Source organism: Podarcis filfolensis (genome assembly GCF_964270895.1).
Source record: "Podarcis filfolensis genome assembly, chromosome: Z".
NCBI classification, from domain to species: domain Eukaryota; kingdom Metazoa; phylum Chordata; class Lepidosauria; order Squamata; family Lacertidae; genus Podarcis; species Podarcis filfolensis.
The window spans coordinates 17,568,208-17,585,253 of record NC_139617.1 but is presented as its reverse complement, the minus strand read 5'-3'; the positions used below and the strand labels follow the sequence as shown (position 1 = coordinate 17,585,253).

The 17,046-nt window shown below is 45.2% G+C and overlaps 1 protein-coding gene across 15 annotated transcripts in view; it reads right to left on the bottom strand.

The window, feature by feature from the left end:
- Positions 1-122: 122 nt before the first annotated feature.
- DRP2 (dystrophin related protein 2) overlaps positions 123-17,046 on the bottom strand; it is a 60,769-nt gene continuing 43,845 nt past the window's right edge. For 4 of the 15 annotated variants that reach the window (XM_083595860.1, XM_083595856.1, XM_083595855.1 and 1 more), the window contains 11 exons: positions 15,196-15,353; positions 13,681-13,847; positions 12,675-12,786; positions 11,318-11,454; positions 8,811-8,876; positions 7,535-7,600; positions 6,180-6,323; positions 5,282-5,510; positions 4,655-4,775; positions 3,588-3,674; positions 123-718 (listed from right to left, as the gene is read on the bottom strand). In XM_083595860.1, coding sequence (XP_083451986.1) covers positions 699-718; positions 3,588-3,674; positions 4,655-4,775; positions 5,282-5,510; positions 6,180-6,323; positions 7,535-7,600; positions 8,811-8,876; positions 11,318-11,454; positions 12,675-12,786; positions 13,681-13,847; positions 15,196-15,353 — 1,307 coding nt within the window. In that variant the 3' untranslated portion in view covers positions 123-698. Of the gene's footprint in view, positions 3,079-3,587; positions 3,675-4,644; positions 4,776-5,281; positions 5,511-6,179; positions 6,339-7,534; positions 7,601-8,810; positions 8,877-11,317; positions 11,455-12,674; positions 12,787-13,680; positions 13,848-15,195; positions 15,354-17,046 lie in introns of all 15 variants that reach the window. The other 11 variants (XM_083595858.1, XM_083595852.1, XM_083595859.1 and 8 more) reach the window with 8 other exon arrangements.

Below are 17,046 nucleotides of genomic sequence, written 5' to 3'. Positions count from 1 at the left end.
CCTCTCCCTTGTTTTCCTATGAGATTTAATCTGGGCCTTGTCTCTTCCTCCCACTGACCTTGGAAGATATGGAGGTACCCGGGCGCTTGCAAGTTCCTTTTGCAACATACCAACTCTTCTGATTTATTTTTTTTATTATAAAGGTTTTGGATTTCTTCCCAGCTTAAAGGTTCTTCATGGTTTATCGGTCACTGTGAGACAATTCCAGTCCCCATAAAACCACCATCCTGTGAAGGCCACAGATCATTTCACTTGGCCAAAATCCACCATAGGCCACTTCCTGACTCAACCCCAAAATTGGCCCAGAAAAAGCGACAGTCCACAACACAAACTGTAGAGGGTGGGGGGGAAAGCTATTCATGTCAGTTTGTAGTTTGCACAGAAAGGCACCACCACGTGCCCTTGTTTCCTTCCTTTCAGAGTTCCTTGAATCTAGACATGTCACAACATCCAGTTTTGACCTCATCTGGATTTGGGGTACGTAACCCTGGATTGCCCTTCCAAAGGAAATGCTCTGTAGATACACCAAGGAGTGCTCTCCTGGAAGCCAAACCCTGCAAGGGTTCTGGTGAGCTTCTGCTGAGGATGTCCCCTTAAGGATCCGAGTGAAGTCTGTCACACAGAGGGGAGGAGAGAGGAAGGGAGAGTAGCAGCTGCTGAGGAACTGGTTAGACAAAGCCTCTCACTTGCAGGAGGTGTTAGATAAGGGAAGTCGGACCTGAAAGAGAAAACAAAACAGGGTCGCATCCAGTGGAATATGTGCCTGCTGGATTCATGTTATAAAGGTTGTCTCCAGATTGTCTTTTTTTTTTTTTTAAACGAGAGGGATTCATTGGCATACGAGAAATCTGGGTTTGTGCAATTCATGAATTAAAGCCCTCTGGCGTAACAAAACCGTTATCACACACACAAACACCCTCAAAACTGGACTGCTTGCAGCTAGGAAAGAGATGGGGAAATGCTCTAAAAAATATGGGACAACGATCAATTGGCAGGAAGATGTATAACCTCCATGCAAACAAATAAAGATGAATGCACATTGTTGTATAACCTCCCCACAAACAGATCAGGATGAATGTTCAATAAACAGGTTGCCTGGAGAAGCCCAAGGATATTCAGAGTTATACCCGGAGGCAGTTTGGAGAGTGGAGGTGTTAAGGGCTTGTGTATATGTGTATACGTGTACAGACAATTTGGGTTTGATAATAGGGCTAGTAAGTTGTGTTGATCCCCACCCTGTAATGTTTTGCACCCTTCTTCGTTTTTAGTACAGAAATTAGTATCTCAAGACAACAGGCGTAAAAACTTTTCACAGAATGCTACTTGGTGAGGGTATAAGGCTTATAGGCAAACATTAAAGGAAAAAGCAGGCATGCACACAATCTGATTATATTCACAGTGGAGCTTAGTTAAATCACCCATCCCACCCACGATTTACACCCATCCATATATTTAACTGTGTCGCATAAAGATGGCATTTGAGGCTGCAACCTTAGAGGCCATGAGGCTATATTGGTTCTCCTTCTCTAGTACTGGATCATCCCTCCCCACCATTTTTGAGAACTCTGGCCTGGTCCAAATGATGTCACAGCTCTGAGCTTGGTAGGGGTCAGGGTTTGTGTTGGGGCGGTTGGGAGACATACCAGAGTGGGGAGAGGACTGGGAAATGTCTTGGTTCTAAATGATCCTGAGTCTTTCTTAGTGGCCGAAATTCCCCCAAACCAGGCAAGTTTTTAAGATCTCAAAGGGAGGGAAAAAGTGGCGTTCCTTCTTTTTTTTTAATCCGCAAAATGACAGGAGGACTGCAAGAGCCTTTCTTTACCCTCCCAGCCAGCAGCACACTGTTCGGGCATTGGATGAGGCAGTTCAAGTGCCTTCAGTCCCCTCAGCCTCCAAACCTTTTAAACTTGGCACCAATCCTTCTGGAATTGGTTCTACACCAGAGCTCAGCTGATTGTTTTCCACATCCTTTTCGGTGGGCATTTTCCTTTGGATTTAAGCCTGGCTGCATTGGAAGAAAAGAAACAATTCTTTCCTTTGAACTTGGGCCACCTGACATCTGGCAATGTCAGGCGATTGACAATTCGGCAGCTCTGCCCACCTGTCAAAGTGATGGGGAGCAGAGTTTCCACCCTGGTCTTTACGTTTGCAACAACTCTACAGGGTTTCAGAGGCTAGGGAAGAAACCATACTGAGCAAATACTAAATCTTTACACTCAAACTGTGGCTGCATACACACTATATATTTAAAGCACACCATATACAGAAACCTAGGGACTGTAGTTTGATAAAGGTGCTGGAAATTGTAGCTCTGTGAAGGGTGAACTACAGTTCCCTGGGGGGGGGGGGTTAGGGGAGAATGTGCTTTGAATCCACCATGTGAATGCAGCCAATGTCTTGCAGCCTACCTCAGGGCTTATCCAAACTTACTTTTCCTCCGCTCTTTCAAGGCCTGGTCCGTGATTTAAAACTCTGTGGTTTTTTTTGCTACAGAGCTGTCTCTGTGAAAACTCTTTAAAGTTCAGTCAGAGCAAATGTCCATCTGTGGGAAACCCGAACTTGACATTTTCTCTGCTTCAGCTTTAAAGAGCCGGTTCTTAAAGGAGAAATCTCAGAGCAAAACAGCAACAAAAAACCCCACTTGGATGCAGAGCGTTTAAGTGCGGACCTCTGCCTGGAAAGAATGCATGGGATTTATTCATTCCTGGAACAAGTTTGTCAATCACAGAACACATTGAGCCACGAAATCTTTCTGTCCCCTTTCATTCGCGATTTCCCTGAGATATATTTCTGTCTTCTGCATATAAGAGGTGAAGAAAGCCTTAGGCCTATTATGCCACTGTGAGGGGAGGAAACGGAGGCCAATGGTTATGCCCATCAAATAAAAACGGACACACTGGCAAAAGCAGTAAGGCTAGGTTATACAGGTTTGGTATGCCAGACAACAATGCCGTAAGCAGCCAGACCAGGAGCAACACAATAGCTAATACCAGCTGATGCCCACGGTCAGCTTTGAACAAGTCATCTAGGAGAACTTGAGAGACTTCTTCAGGAAGGCCAGGGGGTGTGGTCTTTGCCCTGTCAGGGAAAAAAGGGACTGTGACTCCAGGGGCCTACAACCATTCTGGTCAGCCTTCCATTTGTACAGGAAGACTGAAGTGGGAAGTCTCCGATACTCATGGAGACTCCCCTCATATTTTAGATCTTTCAGGTTTCTAAAACATGTGGGGAACTTCCACAAACTCAGGTAAAAAAAGCTGCAGTGAGGGTGGCACGCTTCAAGGGTTACAGTGCAACTGTGCAATTTTTTGGACCTCTGCATCGCATTTGAGCCCACTGCTGGTGCCTTGGGCTCTCCAGTAGGGCCCACTGCTTTCAGTAGGGGCCGCCATTTTAATTTACCTCAGTAATCCAGAGATGGGGAATCTATGGCCCTCCAGATGTTGCTGGGCCTACAATTCCCATCATCCCTCGACATTGAGCCACGCTGGCTGGAGCTGATGGGAATCCGGGTCCATAAGCACCTGAAGGGACACAAGGTATCCCATCCCTGATGATGTAGGCCCAGATGATTTAATGCACTGTACCTCCAGTGTTGGGAAAAGCATTCCGAAGCTTCTCCATGATATCCTCCAGACACAGACTGACGTCCTGAGTACTCACCTCCACCTCATCTAAGAGAAAGAAAAATGAGTAAAAGGGGGGTAGGGAGGATATCATGTTAATATTGTTGTATCTGGGGTTTTCAATGAAGAGTCAGTTAAAAGTGGTCTATTAATCAGTCACCATCTTGCTGAAAGGTTGGGAATAACACTACAAGACAGACTTGGGGCTATTAGAGGACAAAGCCCTCTTTCCGTTGAAAGTCACACCCACACCATACATATGAAGCAGATTTAAAGCACATGGCTTCTCTCAAAGAATCCCAGGAACTGTGGTTTGTTAAGGGTCCTGGGAATTGTATATCTGTGAGGTATAAATTACAGCTAGGATTTCTTGGAGGAAGCCATGGTCTGGATGAGACTGAAGACTACTAGACTAGGAAGCAGAGAGGCCAAAGGCTATGTAATGGTGCAGCTCAAACACATGTTTATAATGCCAAGATGCGTTCTCAAATAGATGATAAAAGACCTGCGACCCAAATTGGGTTCTCTTCCTGTTTCAAGGAGGGGGACATGACCAATGACCACCCTAGGGTTACTTGAGAGGAAAGGCAGGGTATTAAAGAAAGAAAGGAATACAGTAGAATAAATAGAGCAGGAAGGCAGGATCTGTTCCTCAAGGTACAAATTCATCCACCACCAACTATGGAACTCACTCTCACAGGAGAACCAACCTGGATGGCATTAAATGAGAATTAGGCAAATTTAAGGAGGATAAGTCTGTCCATGGCTACTAGCTATGCTCTGCCTCCATGGTCAGAGGCAGTATGCGTTTGAATACTGGTTGCTGGCATCTGCAGGAGGAGACGTGCGCTCAGGTCCTGCTTACAGGTTTCCCAGAAGCACTGGGCTTGCCACTGTAAGAGCAGGATTTTGGGCCAGCAGACTCTTCTTACTCTCTGTAATTGCTTCAGCAGAAGTAGGAATGAGGACACTCAGGAAAGAAACCCAGCAGCCCACAGAGTGGGCTTCATGGCAACACAGAGCCTCACCTGCAGTTTCCGTGTTTGGAGTGCCAGGGCCTTTTTCTCTGGTCTGACTCTCTTCTGATGGATGGGGAGAGGAAGCCAAGGATGAGGCTGTAGAGCCATCCCCCTTGGAATCTGCTCCAGGCTGGGAAGAGAAGGGAGATGTTAAGGATGCTCATGACCACCAACTTCTCACCTGGTGCTCCCCCATCTGTCCTGCATGGCACATGGCCACTGGCTCTGACATCCTCACAAATCCAACTGCAGCTTCAGGGTTGGGCTGCCCACTAAATCACAGGTCTTCAGCTGATGGGTCATTACCCACAAAACCTGGCCTCGTTTCAGTTCATACCATTTCTTTTGAGTGTGTAATATTGGGCCATAGCTCAGTAGCAGAGCACCTGCTTTGCAAGCAGAAGGTCCCAGGTCCTACCTGCAGCATCTCTAGGTAGGACAGGGAACATCTTCCATCTGAAACCCTGGAGAGCCACTGTCAAGTCTGTGCAGACAATACTGAGCTAGATGGATCAATGGTTTAACTAAGTGTAAGGCAGATTCCTGTGATCCTAATGTTGTCACCTGAGGATGAGTGCATCGTATGCAAAGAAGGCCAAAGGACTTTCTTTTTGAGATATAGCCCACAGACAATACCTGCAGAAGCAGCTCTCTCAGGCGCTGCAGCTGAGATTCTAATTGTTTGTTGTGGTCCTCCAAGATCTGCATCCGTGTCTCCAGGCGGCTTTTGTGCTGTCGAAGGATCCGGGCCTCTGCCAGCAGCTCTTCGTTGTGTGGATCCTGTGCTGATTCTGGAGTTCCTTCTGCCGACTCTGCTGCCTCCTCGTGCTGCCATTTCAGACGCTTCAGCTCCCCCTGGAGAACCCTGCAAGGAGAAATACAAGCTCAGGATGCAGCAAGAGTATGCTGGCATCAGGGGCTTCAGGTGCTCAAGAGCTAGAACAGTGGCTCCCAAACTTTCCAACCCCTGGACCTTTGAAAATTGCTGAAGGTCTTGGAGGGCTACTTAATCAATGGGGATTTTTTTTTTGCCAATATCATGAATGAAAGTAAATATCGTTAGAAACCTCTGTTCCTGTCACACCCAAGGGTCCCAGAAATATTTGCACACGTCTTAAAGGTAAAGGGACCCCTGGCCATTAGGTCCAGTCGTGACCGACTCTGGGGTTGCGCTGCTCATCTTGCTTTGCTGGCCGAGGGAGCCGGCGTACAGCTTCCAGGTCATGCGGCCAGCATGACTAAGCCGCTTCTGGCGAAGCAGAGCAGCGCACGGAAATGCTGTTTACCTTCCCGCCGGAGCAGTACCTATTTATCTACTTGCACTTCGACGTGCTTTCGAACTGCCAGGTTGGCAGGAGCAGGGACCGAGCAACGGGAGCTCACCCTGTCGCGACCTTCTGATCGGCAAGTCCTAGGCTCTGTGGTTTAACCCACAGTGCCACCCGCGTCCCCAGTGCCACCCATGTCCCACACGTCTTACAGATCTGTAATAAAAGGAATGATTACAAGAACTCTGCTGGCCATGCCCACTTACCTGTTTTCATCCTCCAGGTGCGCCAAGATTCTCTCCAGTTCCCCTTTGTCGTCTGTGTTGGTGCTGTCCTGGGGCTGCTGACTACTGACTGGTTCTCTGTCTGTAATAGGGCTGGAGTGGCGCAAAAGGTACTGGTCCTCATCCCTGTTGTGGACAGAGCTGTGATGAGGTTAAGCAAGGAAGCTAGAAGTCTTAGTAGGGGTGGTTTGTTGCACTACACTACACCTTGCATCAGGCCTGCTGAACTAATCTAAACAACTGGCATGCTAAGCTTCTGCCTCTCCCCCTTCACAGGAAGTTCAATGCCTTACATTGAATCAGACCCTTGGTCCATCTAGCTCAGTGTTGTCTACTTTGACTGGCAGCAGCTCTCCATGATTTCAGGCAGAAGTCTCTCTCTGTCCTACCTGCTGATGCTGGAGACTGAACCATGCGAGGCAGATGCTTTACCACTGAGTTACAACCCTTCACCTTATTCTGCTACTTGCGATGGCTTTAGCCTTGCCTTCCTGTTTCCTGATGGCATTGCACATGCACACCCATGGCTCTGAATCCCTTTTCCCTTTCTGTGATGCGTCTTTTAGATTGTCAGGCTGTGGGCAAGGGGTGTGTTGGGTCTTGGCTGTCACTGCTAGTTTGTAAGCTGTTCTGGGATGCATTTTGCCTGAAGAGGATAAAATTGCCTGAAATAAACAAATGTGCATGGCCTAAGTGCTGGTCACCTGGGAAACAGCAGACCAGCTGGCCTACTACACATTCTACCTGAAGAACACTTGCACTGATGGGACAGGAAGAAGATGGCATTGGGAGGTAGAGCAGGAGAGAATTTGAATGCGTAAATATTTCTCGCTACATGTAGGAAATCTCAAGGTACCTGTAAAAAGCATGGGTAGCATGCTAACTTTTGTTTGCCATGCTGTTTGCTCCTTTCCAAGAAATGTAGGCCAGGTTTGACTCTGGATGAGTCCTCAAGCCATTGCAAGTGGGAGAAGCAAGACATATGATAGAAGTGAGGATATGTGCTGTATTAATGCTCATTTTCCCCACCCAAGGGAAGTGGGGGAATGTCCACATGGAATCCTTCTCTGCCCAAATGGAGGATAAAGGGTTGGGGACATCTGCCAAGGGATCACAGCCTAAACGTGAAGCCCTATACACAGTCACGTGGCAGTTAGTCCTATTGAACTCAATAAAACTCCTATGTTCAAATATATATGCAGGTGGTTGCAGTGTGAAGTCGCCTAATTAAATATGACCTCTGGTTGGACGCTGGTATCCCCCACCCCCTAGCTTTGCAACTGACACAAAGCACACAGATTTCAGTAGAATTTGCAAGGAGGACAGTAGCAACTCACAGGCTGTCATCCGGAGAAAGGCTGTCATTGTAAAAGGAGGAATTCTGGCTTTCCATCTCTGCAAGCCTACAGGGAAACAGAAGAGGGGCAATGAACTTCAGGGAAGTAGCGAGGAAAGACAGAAGATATTTCCAGAAGACCCCAAAAGGTACCAGGTGGGTGGCTACAGCAGGAGAGAAATTGCAGCCCTCATGAGGGTAGGAAATTCTGGGTATGAAACAAGCTCCTCCAAATTAGCAGTTTAAATATTGCCTTGCCTCTCACATTCCACTCTAAAGCATAGTTGCCTAGTGCTGGTTGCACTCCTCTAAATTCACCTCTGCAATAAGGAGGTCCAAGCTGGATGTTCCAAGCTTAGACCACATGGCTTACGCAAGCCATCTTTGTGTTTCTATACAAATAACTTTGTATACAAATACAAAACATTTACCGTTTTGGAATCTAAGGTGTCTTTTCTTGCTGCTGTATGGAAAAGCACATGAGTTTGATGTTTGAAGAGTTTGTAAGTAAAACATTTTTAACGTACCAAATGCCTGGTCTCTTTCTATGCTATGGGAAATGGGGATATTTAAAAGGGGATATTTTAAACATCTTCTAGCCTACATTTCCATGCTTTACTTTGTTGCATGTTTTGCAGTTTTAAATCTCTGCTGGAGCTCTCTCTCCAAAGAGTACCTGCCCCAAACCTAGATCTAGGCTTCTAGAGAATTCTCCACTTATTAAAATACCCCCGCCCAAAGAAAAACAACAACCACTCATCAGAAAGCAGGATCACTGATAACCACTCTTGATACCACCATGAACAAAAATAATCATGAATACACAATTAAAAGGACATCTGAAGAAGCCCACAGCTAGAAGCCATCAATATTCTGGGAATTTTAAGTTTTATCCTTAAATGGAACTCTGTCTTCTTAGCAGTGCTATTGTAGTCAGGCCCATATAGAACTTGTCTAAGGCCCAGAGCAAAAGAATAGTTAGAATAAAGTTCTAAACTCAAACCAAAAAGAAGCCAGTCCCTTGCAGGGTCCCCTGGCCGCTTAGCCTTCCAAGGCCCAGAGCATGTGTACCCGGTTGCCCCCCGCCCCCCGCAAAGGCCTGATTGTAGTGTTTGGAGCGTTGGAGACAGTCACCTTCTGCCTTTGCTACAGAGGGCTTTTCTGATGTACCAGGTTTTCCTCCACTCACTGTATCTGTCATACTGGCTGTGCCACCCCGTTCCCCATACCACCCAACATTTTGGTCCGGCCCCTTTCTTAGGGGTGTCAAGTGATACCTGCTGGCGAAGTGTTCGATCCGAGAGTGAGTATCTGCATGAGGTAACATTGGAGAGGAGGCTGGCCTGAAAGGAACAAGCAGAAGTCACGAAGGACTGAGGTATGAAATTGTCAGCAGTTGCCTAGCAGGGGTCTAATGAAAGTGTCACCTGCATCGGTCGTCCATCTAGGCAGGTAAAACAAGGTCCTTGCATTAATTTACAAAGCCCTGAACAATTTAGGTCCAGGGTACTTAAGGGACTGCTTGAACTCTTCCATCCCAGCTCAGTCACTGATGTAATCTGCCGGAGTGCCATTGGTCACCTCCTGAGTTTATGAGGCTCGTTTGACATTGACAGAAAACTGAGACATCAGTGTCAACAGCATAGTCCTGTGGAAGGCTCTTCCAGTAGAGATGATGATGGTAATAATAATAATAATAATAATAATAATAATAATAATAATAATAATAAATTTATTATTTATACCCTGCCCATCTGGCTGGGTTTCCCCCAGCAACTCTGGGCAACTTCCAGCACATATAAAAACATAATAAAACATCAAACATCAACAACTTCCCAATACAGGGCTGCCTTCAGATGTCTTCTAAAAGTTGTGTAGTGTTTTATCTCACTGGCATCTGATGGATTCAGTAGGTGTCTTCTATATTACCCTTTAAGCATCTCCTGAAAACTTACCAATGCAGTTTATGCAGACTATTAAGAAAACATCTTTCTGTAACAGTTAGCTGATAATCTGTGATATTACTCTTTTTACGTTGTGTGTGTGTATGTGTGTGTAGCACACTGTTGTAAGCAACTTAGATTTTTTAAAAAAATGATATTGTGGTATAGAAGAATTTTTATAAACAAATGAACAACAAGTCTGTGGGGAGACCTTCTGACCTTTGGGAAGGGGGTGTCATCTGCTGCAACAGGGGTGGGGAACCAGTGGCCACCCATATGCTGTTGAGCTGCTGCCAAATCTCCCACTAATTGATACCTTCACAAGCCCAGCTATTACACCAGAGTAATCACTGCCAATGACTCAAGACTTTTCAAACACACACAAAACGGCACAGGGATACGGCCCTTTTGATGCTGTTAGATTCCAACTCCCATCAGCCCCGAGTCACTTTGACTAATGTCCCGGAAGGATGGGAGTATTGTTCCCATAACATCTGGAAGATCACAGGTTCCCCATCCCTGATTTACACTATGCAACTGTGACTTCTGAAGACTGACAGCAAAGGATCACAGAAAGCTGCCTTATACCAGGCCTGGGTATTCATCCATCTAGCTCAGTACTGTCTCCTCTGACTGGCAGAGGTTGCTAGGGTCTTGGGCTGAGTGGGGTCTTTCCCATCTTCTGCATTTGCTCTGCTCCTAACATACAGTCTCTTCTCCAATCCATGCACCAGTTGTGCATGAGCATTCCTAGAAGGAATGGAATGCTGGACTTAGTGGGGACTCATCGCTACTGAGCTGATGGCACCCTGGTGTGGATTCCTTCACCTTCAGCTGTGATGGCAGATGAAGTTTGTGCAAAATTAGCTTTGGAATCTTATTATCCTAGTAGTTGGAGCAGCTGGTACTAGAAGATGGAACTGGAACTTTTTACGAGCACCACACAATATCCAATTATGCAGTTGTAAGGAAACAATGGTGGAACTCCTTGCCCATTGATACTAGGTAGGCCTCTTAATTGTATTGTTTAAAATGCCTACTAAAAACTTCTTTGTTTAGGCATGTTGAACCAGATATGGAAAGCTGGTGTACATTTCAATAGGTAGTTTTCTTTTTTATACTGTATAATGTAAATTTTTAACGACAGATTTTATTTATTTTGGAATTGTTTAAAGTCAACTTGTCTTTAACCTCTGATTTCTATAGTTAACCTTAATGTATATTTTATGTAAATCATGTAAAGAGATTTCAATGATTTCACATTTTATTACTTTAATGAAGGCAACTGGTCCAACATGATCCTCATGGGTAAACAGAGATTTGTACCTAACCCTCTGTCCACTTCCCTGTACTGGTTCTTAGTCAAAACGTCTCAACTCCTCCACATGCAGCTGCTGGGTGACCTTGGGCTAATCACACTTCTCTGAAGTCTCTCAGCCCCACTCACCTCACAGAGTGTTTGTTGTGGGGGAGGAAGGGAAAGGAGAATGTTAGCCGCTTTGAGACTCCTTCAGGTAGTGATAAAGCGGGATATCAAATCCAAACTCTTCTACTCCAGGCCACCCATCCACCGCTGATAGGGAATTCTTTGCTTCCCAGAAATCTAGGTTTGGTCTAGGTTCTGTTGGGGCCAGAGATGGGGAACCTGTGGCCACCCATATGTTGCTGGACTCTAGTTACCGAAATCCCTGAGCAATGGCCATGCAGATAGGATTTGGGAGTTCAACACCTGAGCATTGCATGTTCTCCATCTCCCATTTCTTCTCACCCAGCAAGCATCACGAAGATGTCTACCGATCAAGGAAGAGGGTGGGGAATTTGCAGCCAGGACCAGGACTTACGTTTCAATGAAATCTGCCTCCAGGACGGACTGGACCGGCAGGTACCCTCTTTGGGGATGCTTGCTGAAATACTGCTTCGACCGGAACTTGTTTTTCAGGGTGGTGGCAAAGTCCCTCATGTTCTCACTAGAGGTGGTCTGCAGAGAGGAACAGAGGAGACTAAGGCTTTGTTCACACACCTGTTTACTGCACAATCACTATAGTGATTCATATACTATATATAGTAAACTTAAGATAAAAAATAGATTAACCTTATAGAAAATATACAGAATACTACTGATCCTAACTTGAAAATCATTTTCATGCATTTGTTAAGAGTGTTTTTCAAAGTTATTTGGGTTGTATCCAGAGTTCGTCATACTCAGATCTGGTCACCTGAAATGAATTGACATTAATTTCTTAGGTCCCTTAATTTAAATGGGTCTACTCTGTGCAGAATTTAGTTGAAGACAACCCTTCATGTTAATTTTTCTTAAAAGCATAGTTGTGGATCCAGCATTAAATTCAGTTTGCAAAAACAGGTGCCCAGTTCTCCAGAAACTCATTTCCTCTTTGATAATTCTCATTTGTTCTTAGAAAAGATGTCAAGGTGGACATTACTGTCCTGCCTCCCAACCTAAATAATAATAATAATTTATAATTTCCACCCCACCCATCTGGCTGGGTTTCCCCAGCCACTCTGGGTGGCTTTCAACAGAACATTAAAAGCAGAATAAAACTTCAAACATTAAAAACTTCCCTAAATGTTACAACAAAAGCTCTTACCTATGAGTAAGAAAGAAAGCTTTATTCAAGACTTGCAACAGTACAGGTCAGGCTACAATTACTGTCAATCACACATATTTTAATCTCCATTATTCTATATATGGTGTTGTAGTTATTTTTTTCATATTTAGCATATTTTGGTCTAGAAGCTATTATATGACTAGTCAGTCCTCTATGTTCTTTCTGTATTTTTGTGTGCAGGCTGAATAAAAGAACATTGGGTCAAGTGTGGTATGATAGCCTATTTTTATTCTATTGAAAAGTGTATTTTCTTCCCATACCTTTTAAAAAATAGGATAGGCTTGGTAATGCTGGTAACTTGTTATGCAGCAAAGCTGGGGAACCTGTGCCCTACCCCAAGTGTTGCTAGACTACAATTCCCATCATCCCTGACAATTGGCCATGCTGGCTGGAGCTGATGGGAACTAGAGTTCAACAACATCTGGAGTTCTCCACCCTTGGCCTAGGCCTAAGTAATGGGTCCAGAGCTTGCTCCATGAACAGTTCATTGGTCAAACATGAACAGTGTCATTGGTCAAATACCAGTGTCCCCCCAAACAGTTTTCTCCAGAAAACTTCTTGCCTATATTACCATTGTGTAGTATTCCATAATGGGATAATGCAGCTTGTTGCCTTTGCTGGCTCTCCCAGTCAAGAAGCAAGTCTGGCAGATGTCCACATTGAATTGCTTCAGGCTTCGGTACCTGGAACAAAGGGCAATCAGGGCTGGGTCAGAAAACCAGCAGCATCAAAATAATAAAGCATCTCCTAGACTCCACCCATGTCAGGATGCAAGTAGGGTTTGTATGTTTGGGGAGGACCATTGCTCAGGGGTAGAGCATTTGCCTTGCACACTTAAATTCCCAGATTCAATCCCAGGTAGGACTGGGAATGTCCCCATGACTCAAACTCTGGAGAGCACCTGCCAATCAGAGTAAACAGTACTGAGCTAGATGGATGAATGGTCTGACTCAGAGAGGCTCGCTTGGCGCCATCATTATATGTCTTTAGGTGCTAGGCAAAACATTCCTCCTTACCCAGGTCTTTGGCCATTTAATAATCTGTTAAGGCTGTGTTTTGGGGAGAGAGGGGTTGTGATTATGATGATGATGATTATGATTATGATTATTATTTTATTTTTGTGCTCCGTAAAATGTGCTCTAAATTTTGTGCACTGCCCTGGGATCTTTTGATAAAGGGTGGTATCTAGTTTGAATAAATAAATAATAATACAAAATAATAAGGCAGCTCCCGACGTTCTTATTAATGCCCACCTCCACTTTTTTTTTAAGGCTTCAACATAGAAAATGAGTGCATAGAAAGAAGTGTTTCGATGTGCAAGGATGTTTTTACTGTAGGATTGCATTTGAATATAGGAACATATGATGAGCTATGGAGGAAAAGATCTATCAGAAGCTACAACTTATAATAGCTAGATGGTACCTCTATGCACAGAGTGAATGGACCCGTGGACATCAAATGTCATGGGCCTAAAGACAGATGAAGAACGCTGCTGGATCAGACCAATGGCCCAACTAATCCAGCACCCTGTTATCACAGTGCACATGGGAAGCTGTCTATTGTAGCACACCCCATACCTGAATCCTTTGATTGGGCATTGTCGGCAGACAGAGCACTTGGTCTGGTGTTTAACTTGCTCAGCTATAGTCACTCGATGCAGGACTGCCAGCCACACCATTGACTGTGGCTCCAGGTTAGCCCATTCCAGGAACTGGATAGCCTCAATTGCTGGTTTCCCATTACCCTAAGAGGAAGAGAAGTGAGGCAGGTGCTGATCGCTAGTCATATGAATGGATTGCAGGGCTGCACATTTGGTACATATATCCCCTTTCCCTTTCAAAATGACACTGATCTTACTGACATCCCTGCCCCTACAAATGATTTAATCTGCTTAAAACGATATAGTGCATAAAAATTCCTTGAAATTCTACATTGTGATCTTTAAAGACTTTTTTTTATATCACCCTTCCGATTCCCAGTGTACGTTCTGTTTAAGAAGTAATACACAGCAAAGAAATCAACGTTTCCAATACCAATAAAATGTAAAAACTAAGAAGGCGGCAGGTCTCAAAGCAGCATTGAAACAACCAGAATCAAAACATAAGGGGAAAAGCTTGGCTCAAAACAAAAGCAAAACACCTTTGCCTAGTGTCAAAAAGATAACATTGTAGGCACCAGGAGAACCTCGCTGGCGAGAACATTCCACAATTGGGGTACTACCAGCCAAGAAGGACATCTTCCTGATATCCACTCACTTCACCTCAGATTGCAGAGTGTCCCATTGAAAACTCTCTACTGAAGATCTTAAGGACCTATGAAGAAAGGTGGTCCTAAGCCTAAGTCACATCACAATACTTGATGCTAAGTGGACTTTCATCTGAAGACTGTCTTTCCTGTAGTAGCTTTCTGTCTATGGAATGCTCTTCCCTAGAGAATCTTGCCTGGCACCAACTCTGCCATTGTTTTGGTGCCAGGAAAAGAAGTTTGGGGTTTTTTTCTGGGTGTTTGGGCAGCACCAAAGACTGGGTGTCTTCACTCCGACTATGCTTTCTATAAGCTTATGTATTTCAATTACTGCATTTTATGCATGTCTTAAATTTCTTCAGGACTTTTTGGTTGTGGGAAGTGATTCATAAATTCGACAAACCTAAAACAAAGGGATAAGACTGTCAAGAGTTGACAAAGGCAGTTGAGTGGCTTCTTATTAAAAGACTAAGGCACTTTTCACATTATGGTAGAAACATAATGAGCAAGTTACATGTGCCCTCAACTCTGCACCGTTGCTGGAATGTTAAAGGCCAAGTGCAAGGTGGGTGGAACCATGAGGCCTCCCCCCCACTTGTCCATTTGTTTCGGCTGGCTGTTGGGGTTTTTTTTTGGGGGGGGAGCTGTGCAACTGGGCCCACCCATGTAGCAACAGGCCTTGAAATATAACTTGCAGCTGTGAGGGAAGGAACCACAGAAAAGCCACTCCTAAGCCACTGAGAGACACTCAATAAACGTGACCCACTGGCTCCCTCAACAACTCTTGTGGCAAAAGGAATCTCTTCTCGTAGCGTCAACGTGGCCAAAGCACCACCTGTGTCACGTACAAATCGGAAGCAGCTGCGAACGCTGGGCTCCACGTTGCTCCCTCCAAAGGCTGCCACCTCCCCTAGTTGCCGTGGAACCTGGATGGCCTCGTGAAGAAGGATGCCAAGGTGCCGCTGGTCACAGAGTCCGCTAGCGTTTGCCACCTGGCTGAAGAGATCTGAAAGGCGTGAGGGAAGAGCATGGGCCCCCCACAAAGGGTGGGATGAGGGAGGGAGGACGAGACAGAGAGAGAAAGAAAGAAAGAAAGAAAGAAAGGAGAGAGACTCAAACTGCAGCTTTTCCCAGAGCTATGAAAACATAGGGAAAGACAAGCATCAGTGGTGAAAGTCAAGCTTTGAAAGAAGGTATCACTCTTAACCATGGCCCATCTGCACTATAAATTTAAAGCAGTATCATAGCACTTTAAACAGTCAAGGCATCCCCCAAAGAATCATAGGAGCTGCAGTTTGTTAAGGGTACTACAATTACCAGGATCCTTTGAGAGAAGTCATGATGATGATTACAATAATCTGCAATTAAGGATGGAGGAATCTGTCAGTTTCGATTTCTCTCAGTTTCTCCTTTTTATAAAACTATTTGCAGGGTTATTTCCTGCAGCCCCCCCCCAAAAAAAAAAACTCTTGAAAATTCAGCAGCAATTTAGTGCAGATTTCTCTTAATAAACATAATTTTGCTCACAGTTTTGGTGCGTATACACACACACACATATATATATATTCTCCAATGTAATGCATCTTTGTACATATATTTTCCACTAATATTTTGCATTTTATGCACCATTTTCCCCAATACATTCTTTTTTTCATCCAGATTGTTTGGTTGAAGAAATGTACCACAAAATTCAGGGAAGTGCAAATTCTGAAGGACAGCTTTGTTTTGGTTTGTATATCGGTTTGAGAAGTGTGTGTTAGTTAGTTTCACATTAAAATGCCAACAAAATTGCATTTCTACAACTATATCTGTAGTAAAGATATGCCCTAAGGCAGTGGTTTGCAAACCTTTCTGTCCCCGAGTAACCTTTTCAAACCAACCACCCAAGCTGGCTTTGCCATTAGGCAAACTGAGGCAGCTGCCTCAGGTAGCAGAAGTTCGCAAGGTGGCAGTTCTGTGGGTGTACCTTAGGTGGCACTGAAGTGGCACCTGTATCAGATGAAATCACACCCAAAATCAGATGAGATCTTGCAAGAAAGCAAGATATTGCATAATTTTGGCAATATCTCGCCCAAATCAGGCAATATATTGCCCAAAAATGGCACTGATGGCAGCTTTGCTCCTGCATCTGTGGCAAAGGCAGCAGGGCAGGCAGAGAAGTGGTGCCAACAGCAACAAGTATGGCAGCAGTGGTGGGAGCAGTAGGGCAGGGCAAGGTGGCACTTCTTGTTTTGCCTCAGGTAGCAAAACGGGATGCGCAGCCCCTGTAAACTAGTATGCCACAGGACCCTTGCATGTTGCCAATTGCCTTCCGCCCTGCAGGGGCAGATTCAGGGAATGGCTGGAAGCTGAGGAGCTGTGGTTTGATTTTGATGAGTGGGCACCGGAAAAGGGGTGGGGGGTTGGATGCTGGCTTGGAAGAAGGGATCAGTGATCTGGGGGAGCCTGTAAGAGCCAGGAGACGAGAGTCAGAGGCAGGAGGAGCTGCAGGATTGGAGAGGGGAGAACAGGTGCAGGAGGAGGGAGAGATAGGTCAGGCTGATGTAGAGTCAAGGGCTGCCACATCTTCTTGTCCTGCTCCTAGCTCTCCTGCTCCGCTGTCTCCCAGGACCAGAAGAGGACTGAAGTGGGAGGAGCAGAAGCTTACACGCAGGCAGAGTCTCCAGCTGCTTGTGTGCCGCTTGGGTGGGGGAGGTACA